The sequence below is a fragment of the Helicoverpa armigera genome, chromosome 22 (assembly GCF_030705265.1).
Source record: "Helicoverpa armigera isolate CAAS_96S chromosome 22, ASM3070526v1, whole genome shotgun sequence".
NCBI classification, from domain to species: domain Eukaryota; kingdom Metazoa; phylum Arthropoda; class Insecta; order Lepidoptera; family Noctuidae; genus Helicoverpa; species Helicoverpa armigera.
Window position 1 is genome coordinate 3,871,758 of NC_087141.1, and position 12,139 is coordinate 3,883,896.

The 12,139-nt window shown below is 39.9% G+C and overlaps 1 protein-coding gene across 1 annotated transcript in view; it reads left to right on the forward strand.

Moving 5' to 3' along the window:
- Window positions 1-935: 935 nt before the first annotated feature.
- The window catches only part of LOC110370843 (citron rho-interacting kinase), a 28,742-nt gene continuing 17,538 nt past the window's right edge, over window positions 936-12,139 (forward strand). Inside the window, exons 1-14 of the mRNA XM_064040384.1 lie at window positions 936-1,296; window positions 2,479-2,576; window positions 2,815-2,958; window positions 3,654-3,850; window positions 4,860-5,037; window positions 5,827-5,942; window positions 6,440-6,620; window positions 7,820-7,955; window positions 8,392-8,485; window positions 8,735-8,917; window positions 9,105-9,369; window positions 9,698-9,763; window positions 11,226-11,441; window positions 11,775-11,891. Coding sequence (XP_063896454.1) covers window positions 1,089-1,296; window positions 2,479-2,576; window positions 2,815-2,958; window positions 3,654-3,850; window positions 4,860-5,037; window positions 5,827-5,942; window positions 6,440-6,620; window positions 7,820-7,955; window positions 8,392-8,485; window positions 8,735-8,917; window positions 9,105-9,369; window positions 9,698-9,763; window positions 11,226-11,441; window positions 11,775-11,891 — 2,199 coding nt within the window. The 5' untranslated portion in view covers window positions 936-1,088. The remainder of the gene's footprint in view (window positions 1,297-2,478; window positions 2,577-2,814; window positions 2,959-3,653; window positions 3,851-4,859; window positions 5,038-5,826; window positions 5,943-6,439; window positions 6,621-7,819; window positions 7,956-8,391; window positions 8,486-8,734; window positions 8,918-9,104; window positions 9,370-9,697; window positions 9,764-11,225; window positions 11,442-11,774; window positions 11,892-12,139) is intronic.

Below are 12,139 nucleotides of genomic sequence, written 5' to 3' on the forward strand. Positions count from 1 at the left end.
ATTATTAGGAATGTTTAATTTCTCTCATGAGAACATCTCAGGAGTCCCAAAACTAGACACCAAACCACCAGCAAAATATTTTGGCACAAATTTAGAATAACTACAGATTACCTTCTTACCTTTAATAGGTAACTTTATATTTTTTTCCTGCACTAGGTTGGACTGGAACCACTGTCCTCCTTCCTGTCCCAATTTATACCTACAAACATCTTTAAATACGGTTATGAAAAACCATATGAGTAAGTAAATACACAAAAAAATTCCAACTCTAGATATCCTTATTTTGAAACTTAGTCTTAAATATTACTTGGTTTGGTGCTATAAATATAAGCCATGAACTTGAATAAACATAATGGTAGGTATAAACTTGTTGTACGATTCTTAGACCACGTCGTAGGTAGGTATACTAAAGGTGGCTAGAGTTCGGTGACTCAAAGTTACCTTAATTTGCAACCGGATTGCAAAGGACGTGGTGTTTTCTTCGCTTTTCAGTGTGTTGAATGATACACGACATAATTACCTCATGCAGATATCTCCACTCGTCCCGACATTAGATTAAAAGAAGATCAATTTTCCAAATCGGTCCTGTAACGTCATTTTTTTTCAATCGCGTAGTAAACACAAAATCTCATGAAGAGATTATCGTTTGTTTGAATGAGAACTTAGATTTTTTTTAAACAATTATTTAATTATCATGAAAATAGTTTTTTCAATTGCATTTATTTTAATTGAAAAATAAATAATTCGAGTGGCGCCATCTTTTGATGAATAGCGATATTTATTTTTTAAAGAATTGTCTATGGTGGTGAGTAGAACTATCGAGAATATCAGATAGTTTAAATTATATGTAGTGATTCTACTCAACAAGAGATGGCGCTTTTTTAAATAAATGAAATCATCCCTTAAATGGCAACACTAACCAGTTCTGTCATTTCTATTGAATGAAGGTCGGCAAATTCAATTTTCAAATATAACGACGGAAATACCGGGCTCGATGCATTGCTGATTTTGATTCATTGAAAAGTAAATAAATAAACGAAATATGCGTATTCATAAGTGAAACCTGGTTTGTGTTACACCAATTTAAAATGGAGCCATCGAAGGAGGCAATCGCTGTGCGTATCACGCGGTTGAATCGCCTAATTTTGGGTAAAGTGACAGGTGGAACTACCAGGTTCAGCAGAAAGACAATAGATCGCGAAGCCCTACTGGATGCTCTAACTGTTCTTTATGATGAGTGTAATGATGACCCCGTCAAGAAGAGCGATGACTTGGTCAAAGCTTTTTTGGATAAGTGTAAGTTGGTCTTTGTTTTATCCCCCACATAGTTACTAAAAGTTCATCACAGTTCATATTGTAGGTACATATTAAACTCTTTCTCAACCTAGCTATCGTGCTTTAGAGTATCAAACAGCTGCACTCAATTACTGCAGCTGGTTTTGAGGTATACTTTTTGTGTACATGTTGTCACAAAGGATATTCTAGAGATACAAAAGGCAGAAAAAAACTGGTTCTCATTCAGAATTTCAATAGAATTAACTTGCATACACAATTTATACATTTTCAAAGTTTTTCAATCAAGGCTTATCACTATGTTGATGTATTTAACCTTTTGAACGCCAATGTCGGCTATAGCCGACATGAGCAAGCGTGCCCTGTGCGCCAACGACGGCTATACTCGACAAAAAACAGGTCGCAGAAAAATACAAAATAAACCTATTAAATCATTACTTTTATGTATTTTTTAGTAGATATTTATTTTAAGATTTTCGGGCTTGGCGTACAGGGCATAGGAATACCGATATGGCGTGGCGGTGAAAAGGTTAAGCATTGTTTAATTCAAACTCAATACTTTGAAACTTCTGATTTTAAATAATTTAGTAATTACAATTAATAAAGTACTAATCTAGTAATTGTACAATTACTAGATTATCTCTATATCAGAAATTCCAAAGTATATATTTAAATTTCAGTTTTCATGAATAGTAATCATACAGTTCTGGCTTAATGACCTAATAATGTAAATGCTAAGGCAATTTTGTTTATTGATTATGCTTAAACATAGAAATTGCTTAACCAATTGGCAGGGGGTCAGTTCCCAGGAGACGGAGATAGTCTTCTTTTTATCCAGGGGCATGTAGTTCCCACGGATTATAACTCCATTCAAGTAGGCATGTAACTAAATATAAACAATCTTATATAACTTTAACTTAAAACTGAGCTTCAAAGTAAAACACACAGCTTACAATCAATGTAAATGCAGTAACAATTATTGTTTAATAGTTTGTTTTAATAATATTGTATAAAAATCTAAGATTGTTAACTTCAGTTAAGAGCCTCAAATGGATCAGTAGCTAATGGTTCATAAGAATTCATATTGAGAAATAATTCATAACAATTGAGGATTTTATTAATTTTATTATAACAAAAGCATAATATTTACTATAGTATTATTCATTGTTTTGAGTGTATTTTCAGATCGCAGCACATTGGCAGAGCTGCGTAGGACTAGAGTGTGCATCTCTGACTTTGAGATGATTCAAACTATTGGCCGGGGACACTTTGGAGAAGTGCATGTACGTTACTTGTTATGTTGCTTTAAATTATAAATTTTTGATATACTGTGTGGTGATCATTTGCCACAATTACATAAGAAGTTAACATGTTTTGCCTTGATTTGTAATTGTTTTCAATTATCTCTTAGCTTACCATAACTATGCCTGAAAAATAAATTATATGTGCATTGAAAAATTACATAAGCATATTATTTTGTTATCAGTTCATGCACATCAAACATTTCCTTGTGTATGCTAGATGGTGAGAGAGAAACAGACATGTGATGTGTATGCCCTGAAGACGTTGCGCAAGGAGCAAGCTCGCAAGCGCGCCGACGACGAGCGCGACGTGCTCGCCGCTGCCACGGGACCATGGATACCCAAGCTGCAGTATGCTTTCCAAGTAAGTCAAAAATTAATCCCTACTAATATTATGAATGCGAAAGTAACTCTTTCTGTATGTCTGTCTACCTACGTGTTACGCATCTAGCTAAACCACTGAACGGATTTTCATAAAATTTGATACAGAGATAGAGTTGACCTTAGAACATAGGATAGTTTTTATCCAGGACTTTTAAAGAATTCTCTTGGAAATGCGATATAACCGAAGTCTACGCGGGCGAAGCCGCTGGCTGAAGCTAGTAGTTTCATATTTCCAGTGTTTTGGTTCATTAATCAAATATTCAAACAATTATCTCATCATCCACTTCTTGTTTTTATTTATGGTTCCTTTTTTTATTTTCGAGGATCATTATCTGACCTTATCAATAGGAACAATTGAGTTGATTAAAGTGCTATTGCTAAAAATTACAAACCTGCAGGTGTGTAGGTATTAGGCACTAATTCTTGTTTAGTTTTTGTCAATGATTTTGTATGGTAATATGTAGTTATTCTACTACCTTGATAGAAATGCGATTGCCTACCCATTTTATTACCTGGATAGAACCGAATACATCGTAGTATTTATTGCACGAGGTCAATGGAGTTTCTTGCTGGTTCTTCTCCATGAGACCAAGTCTTTAGAACCGTGCAACTAGTTTGACGTTTCGAAAGAGCTTTCATAGGCCGATTTGAAATATTTTTTTTTTACTTTGACAGGACAGCAGCAACCTGTACTTAGTGATGGAGCTGTGCTGCGGCGGCGACCTGGCGGGGCTGCTGGCGCGGCGCTCGCAGCCGCTGTGCGAGCGCGACGCCGCCTTCTACGTCGCCGAGGTGGCGCACGCGCTCAAGGCGCTGCATGCCATGGGATACGTGCACAGAGACGTTAAACCGCATAATATATTACTCGATAGGTGAGAACTTCCTATCAATACATAGCATAAAACAAAGTCGCTTTCGCTGTATGTATGCTTAGATCTTTAAAACTACGCAACGGATTTTGATGCGGTTTTTTTTAATAGATAGAGTGATTCTTAAGGAAGGTTTGTATGTATAATAAATGCATAATATAGTAGAGAAACACTGATAAATTTAAAGGTTTCTAATGTGATGTCGTAAATAAGCACGTTTTTTTGCGCTTATATTGCAAACGCTGGCTGAACCCTACGAGATAGACCAAAATAATGTACTACAGTATTGTTCACCTTAAAAAGTTCAACAAAAAGGTCCGCGATGGTATATGTCTATCTCTTAGGGATAACCCAGCATAACCATTTTTATTCTTTACTAAAAAATGGTTATTTACGAAGTGATTTTAAACAATAGGTACAGCATTAATCCTTATCCAATTAAGTACCTTAAATAAATTGTGCATTTATTATAGATCAATATGCTTTTTACAGCATGTAATTTAAGTGAATATTACCGAAGATATTACAAATTTAAAATGCAGGGTCGTAGTTGTTTGCGCCGGGCGGCGCGGCGCGTGCCTATAAGTAGGTATATTTTGCATTGCACCCGTACGAAGCCGGGGCGGGTCGCTAGTATAATATAAATGCTTGATGGTACTAGAGTGAACATAAGATACTTTTTATCAACACACCACGATGGCGAAGCCGTGGGTGGGAGCTAGTATTATAATGAGATATTATGATATAACGCCAGGTGATGATGACAAATGTTTCCAAAGGCCTGCGGAAATGCCTTATTTATCTCTCTACGCATTGACTGTCTAGCTAGGTCCTAGGTAATGGAGACAACAGCAGAGCAGCGCCTGTACATACCGTAGGCTGCAAGTGATCTTGATAAAATCCTATTATGTCTTGCATACACAGATGCATTTTCGAGCAAAAAATACTTGCTTAAGATTGTCCTTTCCTTAACCAAAAATGTTGATCTCTACGAACATATGTCCTCATGTAGATGCGGTCACGTGAAGCTGGGCGACTTCGGGTCCGCGGCGCGGCTGTCGGAGGGCGGCTGCGGCGGCGTGGCGCCCGCCACGGCCGACTACATGGCGCCCGAGCTGCTGGCGGCCGCCGACTGCGCCGCGCACACTGTGTGTCAGCACTACTGCGCTCGGCTTGTTACCTCCGCCATTGTGCGTCGCATGTGCTTCTGTACACCTTGCATCTTGTCGTTCACCAAATCTAGCTCAAACTCAAAAAAACATTCAAATAAGGCCGATAAATCAAAGTCAAAGTCATTTTTTTTTGTTTCAAATAGGCCCATAAAAGATCTTTCTAAACGTCAAACTAGTTGCAAGGTTCCAGGGGGTTGGTTTTATGTAGAAGAACCTGCGAGAAACACCATGGATACTCTTTTTAAAAGAAAAAAAACAATAGTTTTCTAATCTCACAGTCAGCACTTTTCGAAGTAAAAAACCAAAGACATCCACAAAACGCCACTCTTCAACACTTCCTATGAGTTTTTGCTGGGAAAAAGTGGTGTAACAAACTCCCCAGTAACTTAAGGAATAAGTAATTATCAGCCTTTCTTATCGTTGCAAGGTACAGACCTCCTCTCATACAGAGAAGTGATCACTGATTATTACTGATCTACGCTTGATCAAAGTGATTGGTGATTTCAGATAAGGATTAGATAACTTATGATGTAATTCATTACAGTTTGGTGCAAACAATCAACATGCAATGTCGTAACTAGATTAGATTGGAAAAGTAGCAGCAATTAGACAGAGTAGAAATAACAAAGCATGTAGTTGTGGAAGTAATAACAATAATAAATGGATGGGAACGTAGAAATTAACCAAATATAGATTTAGATAATTATGAAATAGAAAGCAGTTGTTTTGTAGTTAGCTGTTATGTCATAGTCAAACTACTGTAGTATGTTTTGTATGAGTAAATAGCTAATTGTATGATGTTTGCAGTCATCATGTGACTACTGGTCGCTGGGCGTCATCGCGTTCGAGCTGGTCACGCTCCGGAGACCATTCTCTTCGGGAGAAGACGACTCCATTGCTCAGATACTTAGTAATATACAAAGGTGAGTTAATATCTTACTAGAGTAATATCTTATTGATTTTTGTAATAGTACCCTTCCAATCGACTTACGTGCACGAATACTTAACTTTTATTAATTTATTAATAGCACTTGAATAGCTCTGTAACTGATGTTGTTTGTATTATAATTAAAACGACTTGGCGAGTCTTTGATTTTAGGACATTACTTGGATGTAAACAATTTTGTTTTTTCAATATTCTCGTCCCAAGTTCTTCAGACGTTTTTATACTATAATATTATAACGAGGAAAAAATATTCGTTTCATTGTAATTGATAAACAACAAGACCAATTTTTTAAATTCTTGGACTCTTGTAGCTACACTCTTTTCGAGTAACATAGGCTATATTTTGTCCATGTATGGGCAGTAGTTCCCACGGGACGCAAGTGAAACCGCAGGAAAGCGGCTAGTTACCACAGATTACCTAAATAGTTACTTCGTAAGTTTTACTTAGTTTTACTAAGTATGTTGTCATGGCAGCTACGAGCGGTCGTCGTCGCCGCAGCTGCCGTGGGACGAGCCGCCGGCGGCGCCGTCCCGCGAGTGGCGCAGCCTGACGGCGGGGCTGCTGCGCGTGGTGGCCGGCAAGCGCTACTCCTACCTCGACACGCTGCAGCACGCGGCCCTCGCGCATCTGCCCGCGCATAACATACGCGACCAGGTCAGCTCTTAAACTAATATGTTGTTGCTTTGATGGAATCTGCCTTCAAACAGCCCATAACAAAAAAGCATTTAACAAATCTTGAAAATTCGTTCTTGAACTTGTATCTTGTTTGTAGTTTGAAGGCTGGTTCCATCACGGCATATCCATCCGAGATGGTTGAATATTCACATTCATTACATTCAGGTGCTTGAAGGGAATTCATAACTACCTACATAATAGTATTACATAAGGGAGTTCACATGGGGTTATCAATAGGTAATATACATAAGGGAGTATATGTATAGCGAGAGATAGGACATAAAAGGGTACATAGGGAGAACACAGGGACAGATATGGGAGTATTTAGTGGAAGTCTGTACATAAGGAAGTTAAGGTGTATTTACATTATGGAGAGTATAAAATGAAGTTTCATCCAATCCCCTACAATGTACTTATTTAGTAACTTGTTACCTCCTGATAAGACTGGTTGTCAGACTTTCTGGCGTTCTATTCTGAAGTTCTGATCTCCCGTTATAAGTTTTCATTACCGAACACATTTATCAGCAAAAACAATCACGAACATGATGTTACTGTTTGGCGTGCTTCTTGAGAATCGTGGGCACGTATTTAACTCGTTATAATTGTTATAACTTATATCCGTGTAAACAAAGCTGAACTTTTGTTCCACCCGTGCGACAGCTACGTTACACAATAAAGACTGAGCAGATGTAATCATTGAGGAACCACTGCCCTGACTCGCTACATTCCAAAAAATACTCATCATTGTTATCAACCGCGTGGTATGTAGCAATATCCTTCGATATCAATACTGACATTACTTATCATTATCACATATTTTTGCATTGTTATAAGAATGTAATGATCCCCATTGAAGTGGGGTAATATATAAGGTGGAAGATCTCGTGGCTAAGTCAAAGCCGCACGGTTCGATCGATGACGGTTCAGCAACGCTCGGCGCAGCCGGTCCGTGGATGGGTGACCATCTTATCATAAGAAGTACTGTAGTGTTGCTTAAGGTGTGATAAGCTGGTCGGTAGCTGTCATTTGAACATCTTTGGCTGGCGTTACGGGTAGTTGAAAGTCAGTAAGTGTAACAAGTAGTCTTAGCAAGGCGTATTGGGTTGGGTCAGACTGGCAGCTGAGTTCGACATAGTTGTGTGTTGTGGGATGTGTGTGACGGTGGTTGTGGTGAGCAGGCGCCGCCGTGGGTGCCGCTGGTGCGCGGCGCGGAGGACGCGGCGCACTTCAGCGTGCCGGCGCGGGCGCCGCCGCCGCCCGACGCGCAGCCCTTCCGCACGCGCCCGCCCTTCGCCGGGCAGCTGCCCTTCGTCGGTCAGTATACCAACTCACCATATTCTCAACACTGAAGGCATTCTATTGTACAGCCAAATGTCTAAGAACTTAAAGTCGCCAACTCATTTCCAACGAATTTGACTCTTCGTAATAATTAATTTGCTTGTTTACCAATCTAAAATTATTGCCTAATTCGGAAACAGGGACAATCATAAAATACATAACATTGCGTTATGTATTTTAAGGATTGTAATACCTAGTTTGAATAAACACAAAATGATCTATGTAAACACAGCCCAACTAAATCACAACAAGTTTGTTTTAAAGTAATATTCACGTGAAATGCTGTTTGTATACAATCATTTACAAATACGATCGTTTTACCCATTGTTTGTGTATTTAGTAATGAAATCATTTGTAGTAAGACGTAATAATTCGGGTGTTAGTTAGAGACAGTAGCGTGTTTGTGTTGCAGGCTACTCGTACGTATCGCAGGACGACAGCGAGGAACACAGCGTTGGGTTCAACGCCTCGCACGACTGCACAGCCATTGACTTGGCAACTTTCAAGTAAGTTCACTATTATGTTATGCTTTCTTGGTGAATGAGAAGTCCTTGCGGAAATATGGATGTGTGTCCTTTGTGTATATGAAATGCGTGCGTGCGTGTATTTGAAACAAGGTGTAATCTATGAAGCCTTTCTAATTTGAAGGTCACGTCAACGTTACATTTCTAATTTTTACATTCAACAATAAAACAATTTCAATTCTTTTAAATTTATACGTGCATGTAGTTAAAGATTATAATGCTGATAATTAGGTCAGCAGAGAAGTTGGCCGCGATGCGGAGTCGCGAGATCACCTCGCTTCAGGCGAAGCTCGCGGAGGCGGAGTCGCAGGCCAGCGCCGGCATCGACCGCGTGAGGAACGAGGCCGAGGCCGAGGCCGAGAGGCAGCGAGCGAGGCTGCAGGCCGAGATCACGGCGCTTAGCTTGCAGAACAAGTAAGCTTGGATAATTATATTTTAAGTGAAATTCGTGTTAATTTTTTCATTTTTTAAAAATTAAAAACGAAACTAGAAAAGTGGCTTATTCAAATCATGTTTGATGATTGTTTATTCTATTATATCCTACTCCGTTTTGATACGAGTCAATATAAACCATGTCATTTAAAATCATGATATTGGTCAGACGTCTAGAGCGTCAAGTGGAGGTAGAGCGCGAGGAACGCATGGCGCTGCAGCGCTCCAACCAGGAGCTGTCGTCCAGCATCGCCGAGCGCAACAGTGCTGAGGTGCGCAGCGCCCGGGCAGCCGCTGCAGCGCTGCAGGTCGAACGCGATACCCTCCGAGACGACTTACAGCGGCTGGAGGGACGTCTAGACATGCTGGCCGCCGAGTGCAAGCGCGCCGAGGCCGACGCCGACGCCGCCAGGGCGCAGCAACAACACTATAAGGTTGGTCTTTATAGAGTAATGTGCTGTGCATGTGTGCTTATGCTATGTTCTTCATAGTAATCATGTCTACATAGTTCCAGATAAATAATGGGCTAAGCTATAAGCTCTAAGGTTTTGTGCTTATTTCGGGTTCAACTGTAATTTTACAAGTTAGCTGTCAGAAACTATTGCAGTATTTTATGTTACGTTATATGTACCTTACTTGAGCTACCCAATTGTGTGCAATTGGCAGTTTCAAAATCATTGTTTTTTTTTTGTACAGTGTAGTTTTCAGTAAGAATATATTTGAATGTGTATTAGTAAGTAAAGTGGTGGAGTGATACGGCAGGATATAATAGAGCGCGTGTACGAGCTGCGGCACCGCGCGATCACGGAGCTCAACGTGCGGCCCATCGTGAGTGCACACCGTGCATCTAGTAGTACTGTAGCTCAGTAGTCCTTGCCTCGTGTGTCGTGTAGGGGTCTGCTCAGACAGACCGGCTCGGAGAGCATCGGCGGGCACTTTTCTTTTTACAAAGACCGTTATCGGCTGCGATCGGCTGAAAGAGCATGCAATCGGAACCAAACGTCTGCAAGACCGAGAAAAAGTACGCGATCGGAGCCGATCAGATCCTCTTAGTATTTCACACAAAGCGCCTTCGAGCATTCTTAATGACAAAAGCAGTGCACATGCAAAAATAAACCTTACTACCATTACTTAGTACTCAATTTTCAACGTGTTAAGAATTTGCTTTCCTCTCCGAGCCGATCTGTCTGAACGGACCCTAGTAGTGTAGTGACGATAAGCCACATGCTTTATGTTCGACCTGTAGAAAATGGACGGTTTTATATAGGGAATGCGTCACGTCGTGTATAAACAATAGTTTTGTTTTACTAGAAGTCAGTATCAGTTTAGGTAGACTGAGTATGCGATAGGTGTTGTGTTCATGTGTTCGGGTTGCTGATGTCGTGTCGGTAAACCACCAATTTTCTAATGTTGATCGTGATAACAAAAATGGAGAAATTGTAATGAAGGATTAAATGCATGCCATCAATTATGTGTCTCTAATGATTAGATATAGATTTGAGATTATGCTTTTTTGCTATTTAGCTTAGGCTAACAATTAGGTAGTATAAGTATTTAGTTTAAGTAAATTTTTGTGTAAAGTCATAAAGTGTAAAGTCAAGAAAAGTGTTGGAGTAAAAAGTAGTACAATAAGCATGATGACTGAAAAAAAATAATTGGTCCGTGTTTTAGATAAACGTAAAATAATGGACACGTATTTTTATTTTCTCTCACAAACAAATAACAGCGAAGATATAACACGATTGAATTGTGTGTTACGTCACTTCCGAGTACAAATTTGACACACTAGTGACGTCACAAGCCCCCACTCTCAAGCGTTGTTGAGTACTAATATTATAAAGCTGAAGAGTTTGTTTGTTTGTTTTTTTGAACGCGCTAATCTCAGGAACTACTGGTCCGATTTGAAAAATTCTTTCAGTGTTAGATAGCCTATTTATCGAGGAAGGCTGTAGGCTTTTTATCCGGGTTCGTGCAGAGGTTTCCACGGGATGCGGGTGAAACCGCTGGCAGAAGCTAGTATTTTAATAAATATTTACCGTCGTACCACAAGAACTTTTAAACGTCTGTTGAACACTTGTCTAAAAAATTACTGGTGATGACGTTGAAATAAGGTCCGTTTTGCAGCCACTCTTTTTTTAGACAACTGTTCAACAGACGTTTAACAGTGTTTGTGGTACGACGGTTAATGTTTTCTTAAAATAAAAAATACGTGTCTAATATTTTTGGCTAATCTAAAATGCGGACTGATTAGAATGACTATTTCTTAACTCTGTCATGACGCGTATTGCAGGACACGATAGCGAAGGAGCGGGCATTGCGACGACAGACGCTGAGCGGTGATGCGGACAGCCGGTCAGCCGCGCGTGTAGCCGCCGCCGACGCCGCCGCAGCTAACGAGATGCGAGCCCGACAAGCCACCGAGAAGAAGCTCGCCATTCTCGACGACGAGAACAAACGCCTCACCGACGAGCTCGACGCTGCTGCCAAAACTCTGGCCTCCATGCAGGTTTCTATTGTTTATATCACTTCTATATGCTTAGTAAACAAACACCGAAGAAATAATGGGCTATCGCTTTCCATTTCCACAATAGGAAATGATTTCCCAAGTCTTAAATTCAAATTCAAATATTTTATTTCGGATTTCTCCTTAAGTATAGTGTTAGTACAACTCAGCCTAATGTTAGTATTAAATTAAAATCTCATATAACAAATGTACAGGTAATGTAATAAACCAATTACCCCGAAATTTGTATGAATAAGGATTGCTTTCGCGAAATCTTTTTTTCATATTGAGCTTTAAGATGTCTTATGAAATGCTTATTGTAAGACATTTGTTCAGGAAAAGTTAAACGAGAAGCAGCGAGAAGCCACCACGGCTTCAGAACAGATGAAGGAGTTACAGGTTCAACTGGCGCAGGAGCGTGTAAAAGCTTCCACGTTACTCGCGCAAGTACAGGTATGTGATACCCAAGTTTTTTCCTGGTAGTTGATAATATGCAGAGTGCTGGCCCACAAAAGCGACGAATGAAAGACAATTGCATGCGGCAGAGATGAGAATGTTAAGAGGTATGTGTGGAGTTACGCGAATGGATAGAGTGAGGAATGAGTATATAAGAGGAAGTTTGAAAGTAGCGCCGGTATCAGAAAAACTGCGTGGAAACCGGCTGTCGTGGTATGGGCATGTGATGCGGAGGAATGAGAGTC